General features: G+C 41.5%; 1 protein-coding gene across 3 annotated transcripts; it reads right to left on the reverse strand.

Annotated features, from left to right (window-relative positions):
- Nucleotides 1–905: 905 nt before the first annotated feature.
- LOC110986139 (sorcin-like) lies at nucleotides 906–15,652 on the reverse strand. 3 transcript variants are annotated; one of them, XM_087139143.1, is made up of 10 exons: nucleotides 15,464–15,652; nucleotides 13,271–13,336; nucleotides 12,842–12,919; nucleotides 12,037–12,258; nucleotides 10,762–10,889; nucleotides 9,277–9,351; nucleotides 8,920–8,994; nucleotides 7,165–7,333; nucleotides 6,294–6,354; nucleotides 906–5,763 (listed from the first exon to the last, which is right to left on the reverse strand). In XM_087139143.1, exons 3-9 carry the CDS (start codon nucleotides 12,881–12,883, stop codon nucleotides 6,319–6,321), a joined length of 747 nt encoding a protein of 248 aa, XP_086995269.1. In that variant the 5' UTR covers nucleotides 12,884–12,919; nucleotides 13,271–13,336; nucleotides 15,464–15,652; the 3' UTR covers nucleotides 906–5,763; nucleotides 6,294–6,318. The 3 variants fall into 3 exon arrangements, with proteins under 3 accessions (XP_086995269.1, XP_086995270.1, XP_086995268.1); XM_087139144.1 differs by lacking the exon at nucleotides 13,271–13,336 and adding an exon at nucleotides 13,579–13,704; XM_087139142.1 differs by lacking the exon at nucleotides 13,271–13,336 and having other exon boundaries at nucleotides 15,464–15,650.
- Nucleotides 15,653–15,724: the final 72 nt, after the last annotated feature.

The following is a 15,724-nucleotide window of genomic DNA, read 5'->3' on the forward strand; positions in this document are numbered from 1 at the left end:
CATGTCAGATATGACAGGGACAATAAACAAATTGGACAACTCGTGTATAAAATGACCCAGAAATAAAATACAACTTAGTTGATCAATATTCAGGTATAACCGATACCGATATCCTTCGATGTTTTCTCTCTTATCTCATTTATTATATGTTTCTCTGGTTTGCGAGCCATCAAATATTTTGGAACAAGCGTCCGTATTTCACGGAGTCTGAATTTCACACTAGTGTAGCGCACTGACCCGATCTTTTATGGATGAACTAGCGACTTGGGTACATGTTTATATCCCGTCCTCATTATACAAGGTTGGGTGCATTTTTCGTAGCCTTTTAAACAGTTCCATAACAGCGCCGGAGTGTCAGAGTTGTTTAAACAGTTTTGAGTGTTTGGCGAGGAAACGTTGTGCTGTATAAATGCAAGAATAACTCTACACATTTTCTTTTACAACGACGCCTTGAGAACTTGAAAGTGGGTCTTTCTCTGACGGTCTTGTAACTGACCTGAGGCTCGTTCCCCAGAAGATTTTAACCTCGACTACGTACCCACCCTCTAAGACCAACTGGTAAATACAATGTAATATGGTGAGTTCAAACGAGTCAAGTCGTCTAATTACTGTAAAGTGCAGTAAGAAATTCATCAAAATAAAATCGAAATGTTCCAATCTTAAGCCTCCTTTAAGAGCATTTACCATTACCAGAATGAAAGTCAAACACTCTCGAACCAGTCACTCCAACTCGGCACCAAAGGGAACATTTATTACTAGAAATACATGCAAAGGGACAACTTAGAGACCAGTGTATGGCACAAGGCACAAGTAATGGGGAAAATGACGGCAGGCAAAATGGTAGGATGAAAGTAGCAAGCACTAAGGAAGAGTTGATCCGTGGAACAAAACAAGACAAATAAACGTGACGTGGCCACGACAAGGCTTTTATTCCGTAGTGGATCGACAACAATTGATGATACAGTTCTCAGGGAACATGAAAATAAATGCACTAACAATTTTGGTTTGTAATCAAACGAAAATTAAATCACTAAAAACTGAAATGTACACTGATCGATAAACAGGAGGCAAGGACACCTTGCAGTCTGGCGCCTGCCTGTAATAAGTGAGTTCTATATCGGTGATGTCAGGTCACCAGTCTACCCGCTCAAATGTCGCAGGGCATTTATTATATATTGCAAATCATTCTGCCGGTAATAGACAGGCGCAAACTGTGGAGTTTAAGCGCATGGGCACTGATGCATGACTTGCTCAGGCGTTCCTTCTCACAGAGAACCTGTCATCACCGCGACTGAGCAAATCAGGAGGAGAAACTGGTGGGGTAAATGCGAAGTCAAGGTCTTGAGATGGCTCGTGAGGAATTTATGAGTCATTGCAAGTTACTCCCGGGTAGAAAGAAGCAAAACTACACATTGTACATTGCCCATAGGGCACAACACACGGCCGTACATTAATCTGAAATCCTCGAGATCCGCTGATGACATGCCATGAACCCTAACAATCTGACCATGTTCCCAGTGTGGTGGTCGATTTCTTTTCACGAATCAAGATCTGTGCCAAATATCGAACTGATTAGCAAGGAAAAAAGCTGAAGAACATGGGTATTTGACCTTAAATGCACACAGGTTAATATTACAAAATAACATGACTTCCGGCCATCACCGTTTAATAAAAAATATCTTAAAACTAAAGTACTTTTCTTCATAGAACTAATTTCTTACAAAAGTGGGAGTGTCTGAGGTCTTCAATTCATTTTATCTCACCTCTGTACATTTAGGCCTACTCTAAAATGCCCTTGTCTAGCTTGGTTCCTTCCAAACCAGCTCAATATTTAGCAGTGAACTTGGTAAGCTTCGAAGCTTTTAATGTTGAAGGTAGCAAGTACGTTGTAGAGGTTTGCGGTAGAACCAAGCAAGGACATCTCTTTCTGAGCAAGTGTGGTCGACAAAGGAGAGAGCATACCATCCGTGACGTTGACTACCCTCCAGCTCTTCTCAGAACCATACGAAGATGATTGCAGTTTTTGCGAAGGCTGAGAGCAGCCTATGTTTCAACACCAGTTCTCGGCCTTTTTTACAAGTGAGTAATTGAAACTGTTTTGTTATTTGATATGATTGTTTGGTTTACGGCATCTAAGCAGGAAGACAAGGCGAGCCCAGGAAGAATTGCACAACGAGCCAGCAAACTGATCGGTGAACACAGACAATCAAATGAAGCGTGCACGAATAAAATTGGGAAGATGTCAAGGAATGTTCAAGTAATGACTCACACCCACTCTCCAGCTGGGATCAATTCATGCGATAATGTAAACGACCAAGCTCACTGCCCTCATAAACCACACGATTCCTGAAATCCTTTCTTCCTACCTCAATTTGTACCCATAATTCCCATTGGTAAAGATCTTCTTACAACGGACCCTCCTGGCTGTCATATCTTGTCTTACTTATGCAAAATGCTATATTAGTGACTTGTCAATTCTCCGTCCTGTTTAATTGTTGTTTGTATTACATAAATTAACAAATTTTACAGATGTTTGTGAAGTTTGGATATTATTGAAATGCGAACAAAGCAAATATCCATCGTTTGTATTTTTCGACAATAAAACTGAACGGAACTGAACGGAGTACTCCTAAAAGAGATATCCTTGCATGGGTGCTATCTCAAACCTGGAGTGAATTTGGTACTAGAACAGCACTCAATTACTACACTGCTCATTCCCTGGCTGTCATGAGGCAAGGTGAGATATCCTTGCATGGGTGCTATCTCAAACCTGGAGTGAATTTGGTACTAGAACAGCACTCAATTACTACACTGCTCATTCCCTGGCTTTCATGAGGCAAGGTGAGATATCCTTGCATGGGTGCTATCTCAAACCTGGAGTGAATTTGGTACTAGAACAGCACTCAATTACTACACTGCTCATTCCCTGGCTGTCATAAGGCAAGGTGAGATATCCTTGCATGGGTGCTATTGCAAACCTGTAGTGAATTTGGTACTAGAACAGCACTCGACTCCTACACTGCTCATTCCCTGGCTGTCATGAGGCAAGGTGGAAGTTTTGTAGTTACTAGAACCACACAAACAATTCACGGGAAATGCCCAAAGGGACCTTTTTTAGATGTACACGAACCAACCCCAAGCTCAGTTTATTTCAGTCAAAGAGATCATCCAGGGTCACTGCTACGACCACCCTAATATATCCAGTCCACACAAATGGATTCAATCATTATACATATTCTACAGAAATATTTCGAATACCAGCGATATCATCTACTAAAAGTCTGCCCACCACTTTCTGATTGCTAAATATACCATAATAAATGTCCAAAAATTATATACATGTAAATCATAGAGCATGAAAAAAGGCAATCCAAATATGAAATTAATGAGTTACATAACAAACACTCTCACTTGTCTGGTTGCATTTTTAAGACTGGTTCATCAGTTTTCCATATGTTACTTGCATTCTGTTGCAAAGAGTAAGTTCTGAATGCATTAGAATGTATGTTTTGTAAAGAAAACTCGGTTGGGATGAAGTAAACATGATCAGATAACCAGTTTTATTTTAAATTCAATTCACCAGGTAAAACCCTAATAGTGTGCCATCTTAATGCAAAGAAGTGAAAACCCACTCCAAGTTTTCAATCATGTACCTCTTTGTTAAAACAGAGTTTCCAAGTTAATAAACTCTTCAAGACTATGTTTTTCCCACTGGCAACAGAGGAAACCCACTTAAGGACACAACATTACCTCAGATGGAATGAAAGAAGAAAAAAAATACAAAGGATTTTCCTGCATACTGTTCTTAGAGAAAGTGGCTACTGTTTTGTATTTTGTTTTTTTGCATTGAGCGAGTACTATAAGTCATTTATGGGAAAGCATCAAGTCCTGCAGCAGGCACATCTCGGGTCTACTATGCTTCTTTCTTAAAGCAAGTGTTGGGGTGATATCGTCAGCGAGGTAAGAACCTTATTAATTTCAAATTACTTGCTGACGACAGCCTCCTGTCCACAGGACTGAAACACATAAATTAAACATTACTGACTGGTCTGATGAGGGTTATGATGTTTTAAGCCCCTAGAACTCACAGCTTCTGAGGTGAGGGTGTTGACAAAGTGCTTCAACAGCTGATTGTTCCCCAGTTCACTGGTACCACTACAGTTAGCTATCATCAACTGTACAGGTCAAAGTAGCATAGGTACCAGTGAATATCAGTGGCATGGTTGGTAGTCCCTGCAATAATAGATTTGACCCTGAGGCAGGGACTAGTCTATGATATCACGATGTGATATGCAAAATGATGAGGGTAATATGCATTTCTGTGGACCAGTCGAGTGATCTTTCTGGGCCAATGAAAATGCAATATTCAAGGTAGGGGTATAACAATAATGGAAAATCAATCAATCTGCTAGGAATATTATGATTTTCTTTATAAATGAAATCATGGGTCACAAAAGAGGCCTAACAAAAGATACAGGGAGAAGACTCAGATGAAATAGAGGGAAAACCCTACCAGGATATTGCAGAGAAAAGGCCACAGAATCAGGCTGGGACAAGAAATCCAACCTGCATGTCAGGGTCACAGAGGCGGCAGGGTAAGGATCCATCCACCTCTGCACCTGGGATTTTGAGAGATTCTCTCAATTGGCACACCAGTCAGCACTGCGAACAGAGCAACTGGTGTTGAGAGGCGGAATCTCTCTAGCTGTGAGCCTTTTGAAAGGAGACACCACAAAATCCTTTCTGTCCAAAAACCAGTCCAGTACTTCTCTGTAAATCAGCAATAGCGATGAGAAACCTGGAAGCTTCAAGGTCTGCATGGTTAATATTCCACATCCATCAAGTGTTCTGGATATGCCACAAAATTGTCACTATCAACTTCACTTTCAAATTCAATATCAGCACTGAAAAAGTCAGTGGTTCCACTTACATCCACTTACATCCACTTACATCCACTTACTTACTCATGCAGTAAGAAACTGCCATATTTCCCAACTCAATTCATCAAGGATAAAGAATTCAGAGAACCAAATATAATCGGAGTTTTACTCCTTTGCGATGTCTTACAAACATTTTCTCAGAGGACTCACGACTGGAACTTACTACCCAATGAGATTGTTCTTCAAACACCATTAAGGCTTGGTAGCGATGAAATTCGTGGCCCCGTCCCATGTGCAGGGCTGTAGTACTGATCACTAAGGATGCCTCGCAGTGGTGTGAAGTAAGTGGGATTCTGTCGTTCATTCCATAGTTGTGATTTAGCATATTAAGCAACTCTCTTTATCACTTTGAGCCCTGAATTGGATCAAGAGAGGGCGCAACGAAAGATCCTAAGGTGGGAACCACACTTCTCTTACTACACAATGCATCCCTTTCGGTCATGTCGCTACCAACAAAATAAAACACTACCTACCAACATGGCTCTTTTCGACCAATGAGGGGGTGCTTCTGCTTAAGGCGCATATCAGACAAACGTCTCAGAGGTTTCGTTTTACTGTTAACAGCACTGAGTTGTTCCAAACAGGAAGATAATGGAAAGCTGACAAACCGTCTTTAATGATGCAACCAATACCGAAAATATTACTTTCATTACTTTTTTACAATTTAGTAAGACTTTTCAAGTACTTTTCAAGTAGGAATGATCGCCATTTACAAGAAAGTTGAAGGATATATAAAAAAATTCAGAACAGCAAGCTGCCATACAAGTATATAAAGCACTGATGGAATTTATTCACATGGTCGCAGTGTCCCCCATTCACTGCTCTGTAACAAAAGACAAACAAACAACGACAACTCGTGAGTCTCAGTGGATTTTAAACCTACTGTGTACTACCGTTCATTATCCAGAAAATCAACTATGCAACGCGAGTTATTGTAAACTATCCCGTTTTCACAGAACAGAACCTTTGACTCTGATACCGGCAACTTGAAAAGAGCCAGGTGATTTTTCAAACCTTCTGCGGGGGGGGGGATTCCATGACCAATATTTGTGAAACTTAGCACGAATGTGAACACATCCGATAAGAGTACATGTGTATAGTTTAAATTAACCAGAACACCACTTAATGGTGTCCTAGCCATTGGCAGTTCAAGGTCACACATGTTGGCCTGCGCACTGACCGTCGGTGGGAAAAGCTTACATGTCTGGCCTTTCCGTTTTGGAAAAAAATTGGTATTACATGAGACTGGTATGTTTATAAAACTGATGTTAAAGCGACTGCAAGAGGCCAGTCGAGAAACTTTGTCTCAGTTGAAAGTCTTTGTCTCTGAAACTTTGATAAAATTTGTCTTACCTTTTTTTGGTGAAAAATGGCGCCCCTAGTGAATACCATTTTCCAGAACCATTTCAAGGAACTATAAGGAGAAAGAATAAGAATATATGATGAGGTATGCCTTTGAATTCAAAATACAGGTTGGGGTTTGTTTGTTAAGGGTCACAAAAATGAATGCTATGGGCAAGAGGCATACTTCTGTGTTGTAGTAGAAATCGTCATATAACCAGGCACAAGACCAGTCACGTGATCAGTTACAAGACCAGTCACGTGATCAGTTACAAGACCAGTCACAAGACCAAAATAAGATCAGCTACAACGCCGGTCACAAGAGCACTTGCAAGAGCACTCATATGACCAATGACAAGATTAGTTAATAGAGTATTCACAAGACCAGTTACAAGACCAGTCACAACATCAGTCACAAAACCAGTCACAAGACCAGTCACAAGACCAGTCACAAGATCAGTAGCAAGACCAGTAACGAGACTAGTCACAGGACTGGTCACAAGACTGGCCACAAGACTAGTCACAAGACCACTCACATGACAAGTCACAAGATCAGCTACCCGACCAGTCACAGGCCAGTCAAAAGAGGAAACACAAGTAGCAGAGTGCACAATGACAGAAATCTGCTTTTGTCGTTAGTTCATTTGAATGGCTTATGACTTGATTTCAGATTGGGGGCTCTTGTATGTGTTTTATGGGATGTGTAGATGGTAACTTTCATAATATACACTTGTTCTCTTTGAAAAGAAGTTGGAATCAGTGTTAAGCTAATATAATAAACTTCAGCAAATACACCAAGAGACAGTCTTGAGTCTGAGCGCTGGTGTCATACCTTGTATCAATGCATACAAACACCACTAATGTGCATTGGCACCAGACTTACCTCCTCGTAGTGAATTTTAACCGTTCCCCTTAAGGCAGTGTCCTTCTTTCTGAAGGCCTCAGTCAGAGACTTAATCATGACACAACACTGAATGAAATCATCCAGCTTCATCGTCCTGGCGTCGGACCGGTCAAATTTCCGGACGAGCACGGCACAGAAGGCTGGGGAGCTGTGGTAATACAAGATGCATGAAGAAGCCAATCATTGAGCAGCATGAGTACGGATACAATCGGCGTTGACCTGATGACCCCCTCACCAGCAAAGAAGAGACAGGCGGGTGGGAGAATTTCAACTTAGTGTAAAGACCAAACATTTTAACCGAAATAGGTCGCGCCTGCTCAAGGCATCCCGTGCATGGTTAAAATACTGCACCAGTCAATATTCTATTCATATTCTTACAAAAAATTCTTCAACCATTTAGCATCACAGTACTGCATGCAGTCTGAATGGTTAAGCCTTTGATTAACCCTCCTATGCTGAGGTCACTCTTTGGGTCATTTGGTAAACACCTCCAAGAAGCACAGCTGTGTCGTGTTGTGCACTGCACCAACAGTCCCTCACAGGAATATCAGATTGCACTTTTGTGCTGCCCAATAACTGTGCTTCACTGTTTCATGTGCATCATTGTGCAGTAAACCAAATGCAGTGAAGAGGACTGCACAAAAGACCTTTGGTCATTTTGTGCTGGCAACCTACTGTGTACACACTGAACCTGTGCATGTTTGAGTTCCATATAGAAACAACATGCTCACCAGTGACTGTGGGCACTCGTGCATATTTGTGCTGTAAAACCAAAGGAGGGTTAACCCAACTTACTCTTAGTGTGTCAATATCATGTTGTTTGAGGGTAAATAGCTAATATTAGCTCCCAAAGGTACAGATGTTATGCACGGCTTTTGTTTCATAGCGATACACATGGGTAGGCTATTTTTTATATATCCCCCATAACAAAAGCAATGACCTTTAAGATGGCCGCCGTGCATAACCTCTATTAAAAGTTGACAGACTGGATCCAGAGGCAAAGCCAAGAGAACTTGGTTTAAAAGATAGTCCTGGAGAAAAAGAAACAATGGACTGCCAACTCCAATGGGCACACGTCAATCTTGCGTCAACCAGAAGGGCCTCAGTTAAGAGCACAGATAACTTCCGTTTTGCTGTTTTCCGTATGTTAACCCCTTCGCTACGGAGGACTGCTACGACAGCACCGCTGTGTGAGGATTAGTGCATACCACACATACAGTCTATTCACCATGCAGCTGCTGGTTCAATGGGGCCTGCTGCTGGACAAAGCCCTCCATTCAGGGCATACCACAGCCCAGCAGTCACGGTCAAAAGAATCAAGCCGTGAAGGGGTTAGATTGTGCTGCACACACAATGTGTAAATAAAAACTACTCAAAATGTCATAAATTTCCAGGAAACAATTGCAGAGTTTCTGGGGTTTAGTTTCTAAGGTATACTGAATATCATAACATACTTGTATGCTGTCTGTCTCATCCATTCATGTCCATTTTACGATTTTTTTTCCACAAAAAACGTGAAAAATAAAGAATTCCAAGGCACACTTACGAGCGCAGCGACGCGTGACGGCCCCAATTGTTATTCGCACGTGAGCACGTGCTTCAAAGGTCAACGGAAAGTTTCCTGTGCCGGCAACTCCGGCCGACGTGCAATGCGCAGTGCGGCCGCTGGGGTTAGCAGTCCATTGTTTTGTTATTTCTCCAGGTCTGTGGTTTAAAATCTCTTGTTCTACGTACACATTGTAGCCAAATGTCTGCAGGGCATGGTTGAGCTCATTGGCGTCAATGTTCCCTGATCGGTCTCGATCAAATCTGTTCACAGAAGTGCAGAGTAAACAACAACATTTATGGATTGTTTGTTTGTTTGGCAATCAAACAAGTAAACAGGTAGCACTTTGAATAATGAGGTAACCAAAATGAAAGGAATTGGAAATTATCTCAATTCTTGATCTAGAAATCGTAACAGTCATCCTTCTGTTGATACATACCTGAAAAAGCACTGCATAGCTGTGTTGACAAAGAAGTCACAACTGTGCCCGTCAGGCCATTACATTCAACAAACACAATTATTTCATTGTGACTGAATTCACTCACCTTTCAAAGCAATTTCTCCAGTCTTGGATGTACTTCCACAACGCAGCAAATTCATTAAAGTTGATTGTTCCATTTCTGGTCACAAAAAATTTTTTTTTTAAATTTACACATAAATGTAGTCCATTATTAAATGCTTCGAGTTTGCAAACTGGAAGTTACTTCTTCAGGTCTGAATCAATAATACAATAGTTATTGTCAATGACCTCTTTTATGTAATAACTTGTAATAACGCAGAGAAAAGAAAGCCTTTGTCATTTCTTTTTCGACAGTTACAAATTATGCATATTTGGCTACTGCATGCTGAATATAATCAATTTTTGGTGCAGTTATCAGAAGCATATTTTGATACTGTTGTCTCGAGTGAAATATGCTGGTTCCCTGTCAATCAAAAACATGGAAATTCAGAGATGTAAACCAATGAGGAGTGCGTGGTGGCACTGCTCACATGTGTCATCATGTATCATCTGTACCCCGCCCCTGTCTCACCAATGGTAATGCCCTCTGAACTTTGAACAGACGTCGTCCGAAGTTTGGATGCTGAAGCAAAATGAATGGATTTCATATGATGCACGATGTGCGGCAAAGGGAGACCCCCCCCCCTATTGTGTCTAAGGGGGTCCCCTTTATCGCATATCGTGTAGGTTATCGTGGATTTGGTGGTCCAAACTGATTTTGTTTGTCATCAACTTGCACCATATTGTTACAGCTTGTGCAAAACCTACGGCGTCCACGATGAAGAGCCAATGATTTTTCGTTTCAAAACAGCCATTTTCCATTTCGCAAAATCCAAAATTCTACTTCAGAACTTCAAATTCCGTTTCCTACCTTAGTAAGCATTAAAAAGGAGGGCAAGTTTTAAACTATGCATGGGAACCATTTGCCAAATCTCCCCCCCAAAAAAAAATTAATGAAAACAACAAATACCCTTTTTTTCAAGATGTATTTTTGCTTTGGGGAGATGTTAATTATATATAACAGGTTTTGCCCTTACCCAACGAGTCCCACCCGAGTAAGCTTGTGAGGTTTTTTTCGCAAGCTCTCGGACAAGCACTGAGCATACAGTGCTTATTAATATACGTTGGGTAAGGGCAAAACCTGTTATATATAACAAATACCCTGTTTGGAAATACTGTGCAGAATGTTTGCTTTACTTTATAAAGGCATGCTTACTAGGGAACTTTGCAAGTTCCATTTCAAGCAATGGACTCCACTTCAAAGTGTTGAATCTGCTAATTCCGTCCGTTTTCCGTGATTGCAGAAAATCGTTGGCTCTTACGATGGTATAGTCGCCAGGTCCCCTAGTTCGCCACTTCCTGTGAACACCAATCAGACTTAACAGGAGGTGGCAATACAAGGGATCCGGCAACAATACGGTCAGAAATGTTATATTCTGTGACCTACCCCCCCTCACCCAGTACTACATAATTATGCCTACCACTGAACTTTGATGTTACTTCAGGCAAAGAATCAAGAAGCGAAGCTTACCTGTCACGGTCAAACATGCCGATCATCAGCCGGCAGGTTTCCTCGTTGAAATGGGTCCAGTTACCGTTAACCAACGCTTGCCGGAGTTCAGATGCTGTTATTGAGCCACTATGATCGGCATCAACAGCCTGAAAAAAAAAAAAAAAGATCAAGACCATGAAAACAAATTTAAGCTCCGCAAAGGGGACATTTCCACGAGTTTCAAGTACCACAAATTCATTGACAACAGTTACAGAAAAAAAAACAAAATGCATGTGTTGGTGGAAGGTTCCCTTACTTCGACCCTAAACCTCCATGATCCTTAAAAACCCATGAAATTTTGGAAAATTCCACAAGACTTGAAAATTGTACAGTCCAACGAATACATACATCATAAAACGTAAGACTTGCTACCCCTTGATCAATGTACAAAGAACTGACAGTTAGGGCCAATATACAAATACTGACCGCTTCTAGTGATTTCAACCAAGGAAGCCAGGGCAGTAAATACTGACTGCTTCTAGTGATTTCAAGCAAGAAAGCCAGGGCAGTTAAGGTCAATATACAAATACTGACTGCTTCTAGTGATTTCAAGCAAGAAAGCCAGGGCAGTTAAGGTCAATATACAGATACTGACTGCTTCTAGTGATTTCAAGCAAGAAAGCCAGGGCAGTTAAGGTCAATATACAAATACTGACTGCTTCTAGTGATTTCAAGCAAGAAAGCCAGGGCAGTTAGGGTCAATCTACAAATACTGACTGCTTCTAGTGATTTCAAGCAAGAAAGCCAGGGCAGTTAGGGTCAATCTACAAATACTGACTGCTTCTAGTAATTTCAAGCAAGAAAGCCAGGTCAGTTAGGGTCAATCTACAAATACTGACTGCTTCTAGTGATTTCAAGCAAGAAAGCCACGGCAGTTAGGGTCAATCTACAAATACTGACTGCTTCTAGTAATTTCAAGCAAGAAAGCCACGGCAGTTAGGGTCAATCTACAAATACTGACTGCTTCTAGTGATTTCAAGCAAGAAAGCCAGGTCAGTTAGGGTCAATATACAAATACTGACTGCTTCTAGTGATTTCAAGCAAAAATGCTGAGGCACTAGTCTTGAAAGAGACTAGTTTTACTACACCACAAGATAAAGCAGTCAATATTCTGCTAGATTCAAATAACTGATGTATCAAATGCAAAATTTCAGGAGCAAAACATCACCATTCAAACCTCTAACAATCCAGATTTCTGAATTCAAAACCCAAATTACAGCAAAATCCCCATCCTTGGAAGTTAGCGGTCCATACCTGAAACCAATGCCACAAGGTTGGATCAGCCCCAGGTGGCATCCCACTTGCAGGAGGAGGTCCTCGTGGTTGGTATCCATGCTGCTGGTAGCCCGCTCCACTGGGATACTGCTGGGTGTTGTACTGCTGTGGAGGTTGGTAACCATGCTGAGGGGCTCCATAGTGTGGTGGCGGTGGTTGTGCATGATAGCCCTGCATTGGCGGTGCTTGGCCATGCGGTTGCTGTAAGCAAGTAAATCAAATGATCAAACAAACAACATGAACATGTTTTGAATGACTTTAAGATATCACCGTATAGATGTATCGGTTCCCTTCACTGTTTGTCACCGTTGCTGATTAACTTGGATGTGAATTCTCTGATACACTGTTTCAAACGCCTTGAAATTCTCTCTGTGAACAAGTAGCTATTTTCCTTTCTCACTGGGTCATTGAATTGTGACAACAACTTGAACAAAGTTGTCAAGTTCCAAACAGTCCATGCTTTAGTAATAATGAAAACGTTTTGGCTCAGGGCTTGTTATAGCAAAAGAGGCACGGACCTTCCACTTGGCTTTTTTTTGGGGGGGGGTCCAAAATGCACATATGCAGCAAGGTATGAGACGGAGAGAACCCCCCCTGCTTTGTGTTGGTCATTGTCTCGCAGGAATCTGGGGAATTCCTTTCAGACATCTTGGGGGGATGTGTTAAGTAACAATAGTCTGGAATGTGTATAGGGATTGGACATGTTGGGGGGGTACCCCTCGGTCTCATTTCTTGCTGGGTATAAAAATGCAAGTGGTAAACGCTCACTGTAAAATCATCTTACATAGTTGGGATTGTAGGCTGGCTGTTGGCCTCCCCACGACATTTGGCTTGACGTCAAACTTTGCAACTAACACAAAAACTGCACAGGAGAGATTTCGAAGAAACATAATGCAAACAAATATTAAAGCAAACAATTTAATCCAAACAATACGAATTTTATTGATGTCCTCAATACGCAACCATACACACTGAGGGGCAACGTCCATTTTAATGAGGAAACTTTGACAAAATATCCCCTTAGTTCTTGCATCCAAGGACTCTGTAAAGACTGTATGACATTTGTCTTTAAGTTCCATCGCACTGGGACTTTTGTTTGACTATGTTAAGGAGAAAAGAATGGGCAAGGATGCGAATCTGCGACTTTAACTACGACCCTCGCACACCCATTGTAAAGATTTCAAGGAAATAAAAACTGTGCATTCCTACTAACGTGTTGAGGTATTACATGAACGAGATGTTGGGTACGGCACCCACGTGAAAACTCTGCTCTGGTCCTCTGGTTGCGCAATAAAGCAAAGGAATAAAAGGTTCAGTTTTTGCAAGTGAATTAAAAGTGTGGATTTAAATGCCCAGTGCCTTGGGAATGCAAGTCATTTGTTGGCGAACGAACTTCCTTCTGCATCGCCCTTCTTGTCGGTCTGTGCCAGCTACATCATTGTATTCCAGTGATGATGATTTGTCCAAAATTCATTTCAAGGTAATGTTGAGTCACCCTCAAGTAATGACTCAAACCAATACCCGGTATTTTCGGACATATCTGACGATGAAATAATTGCTACTCGCAAAAGTTGGACGTGGCAAAATCGGGGGCAAAGCAACCTCGAATACTGTCTACTTTGCAAGGCTCCGGCCGATTCGGGACCCCTGTAACTGACCAGGAAATGATAGGAAAAAGCAAGAGAAAGTAACAAGACCATACTTTTTAATTCCACATTTGGCAGAGTTTCTTACACCATGGATGTGTTGGATGATTGTGAAACTAGAGGTCAGAACACCGGTTATCGATGGTAGTTAGTGACAAGCAACATGGCGGCGTCCATGTACATGTAGGCTACGTTATTCGAGAGTTAACGTTTGGATGGGCTGAATTCTTTTCTATATAAACAGGAATATTCATTTCCATGTTACGGAAAATAATTAATGTTAATTTTGCAAAACTTCCCATTGTCTACGGCTTTGGAAGCCATCTCTCTACTTTTTGCAGCTGTTCAAAAATCAAAATCTCACGAGTTTTTTCCGTGTGTTCCTGTAAAACCCTGACGAGGAGGTGGTGTTCCTGTTCCGAGAACAGTGTTCTTGAGTCGTGTTCCCACCATTCGAGTGCGAGAACAAGAAACCTGTGTCAAGAACAGGCCACCCGAACTCGACCAGAGTGACTGTGAGCACTCGTGCATATTTGTGCAGTAAAACCATAGGAGGGTTAATGGATAGAGTGACGTCACAAGAGTAGTGTGGGGTATGTGAGTGCAGGTAGTAGCTATTTCACTTTGAAGTAATTCTTAGATGTTAATGTGGGCTTTGCTGAGATTTGTACCGGTACAACAAATGTACCATGTATTGTTAGGGAACACTCAGTTAAAACTGTGCCCAATTTCCGGACACCACTGGTTTAAATTTTGGACTATATTTCACGACACTTAAATTGATCAGAAAGGTTCTACGGCATATATTATTCTGTGTTCCACGAGCGCGAGCGTGATAACAAATTTATCCTCAAACAAACTTGACGTGCAGTAAAGGGGCCTATGGATAGGTGCGCTTTACATAAAAAAGACAGCGCACAGCGAAAAAAGTAACACTGATGTACCACAATTCTGTAATTTTATCTAGGGAGCATGAGAATTATTTACGTTTTAACTTCTTTCAACAACAATGACAACAAGGCCTACACTAAGAAAGGAAATTGTGCACGTGGATTTAAAACACATCAGCACGGGCAAACTTGCCACTTTTGAATTTACAGTCATGCAGATGTGGGTTTGCTTTTAGCATAAAAATAGCATAGACCCCTACTGCGTTGAGTTTAGAACAGCACGTTACACGGGGTTTAATATGAACTGTGCAATTAGGTTATATGGGGCAGCGCGGACATCTGGGATTCTCACAAAATGGCAGGTACTGTAGGCCTACCGCGCCGGTGAAAAAAGCAACCATGGTGATGTACGGACGCACAAGACAGTCCGAGGATCGGGTTACACAATCTTTTCTTTGATCAGCACACCCGCAATTTTGTGAAACTCCTGGGTGTCTGCGCTGCCTCATATCACACTGTTTGTAGCCATGGATCAACCAATCAGAATTGAGAATTCAAGTTTGCTTGAAGATAGGCTAGTAATGTAGGGATTGTAGGTAATTAACACCATTATTTATAAACTGCATGACATGAATTTAATATTTTCCAGTGAAGGGACTTTGCTACACTGCATGAGGAAAGTGGAGGGAAATGTCGAGGCTTAGTCACCGTTTGCAAACAGCATGATCTGTTATGATGGAACTTAATGTTCAGGAACAGCGAGTGTCAAATACTGCATTAGGCCTAGCCAATCTGATTATTTTACCAGTTTACAGCCAACAGCGAAAATGACAGTCGAGAGCAATGGCTTCATGTTATTACTTTACTTACGGTTAAGAGAACAAAATCCGTTTAGTGAACAACTCACAAAGACCGCACCCAACACGACAGTGAAATGTTAAAATAAGGCCCAGCAACCAAGTTCAACTTCTAAGTTCAAGTTCCGTAAACATATATGCACGCACACGAACCCTCGTCGCGTCTCACTTGCATCGAGATCAAGCAGGCCTCACTTTCTGAGGCCATTCTCAAATTTCGGCTTCGTCACTACAGTGGAGTAAAGAATCAAATTATACAAGAACTCCAACTTCT

Source organism: Acanthaster planci, linkage group LG07 (genome assembly GCF_054643075.1).
Source record: "Acanthaster planci isolate LZ-2023a linkage group LG07, COTS_SCS, whole genome shotgun sequence".
NCBI lineage: Eukaryota > Metazoa > Echinodermata > Asteroidea > Valvatida > Acanthasteridae > Acanthaster > Acanthaster planci.

Excerpts from the sequence above, each read along its gene's own strand:
- LOC110986139 (XM_087139143.1), bottom strand. The coding sequence starts at position 12,883 with ATGTCGTGGGGAGGCCAACAGCCAGCCTACAATCCCAACTAT. Across the intron at positions 9,352-10,761 it reads GGCATGTTTGACCGTGACAG|AAATGGAACAATCAACTTTA; the intron begins GTAAGCTTCGCT and ends TTTTGTGACCAG. Across the intron at positions 6,355-7,164 it reads TTAAAATTCACTACGAGGAG|TTCCTTGAAATGGTTCTGGA; the intron begins GTAAGTCTGGTG and ends TTCTCCTTATAG.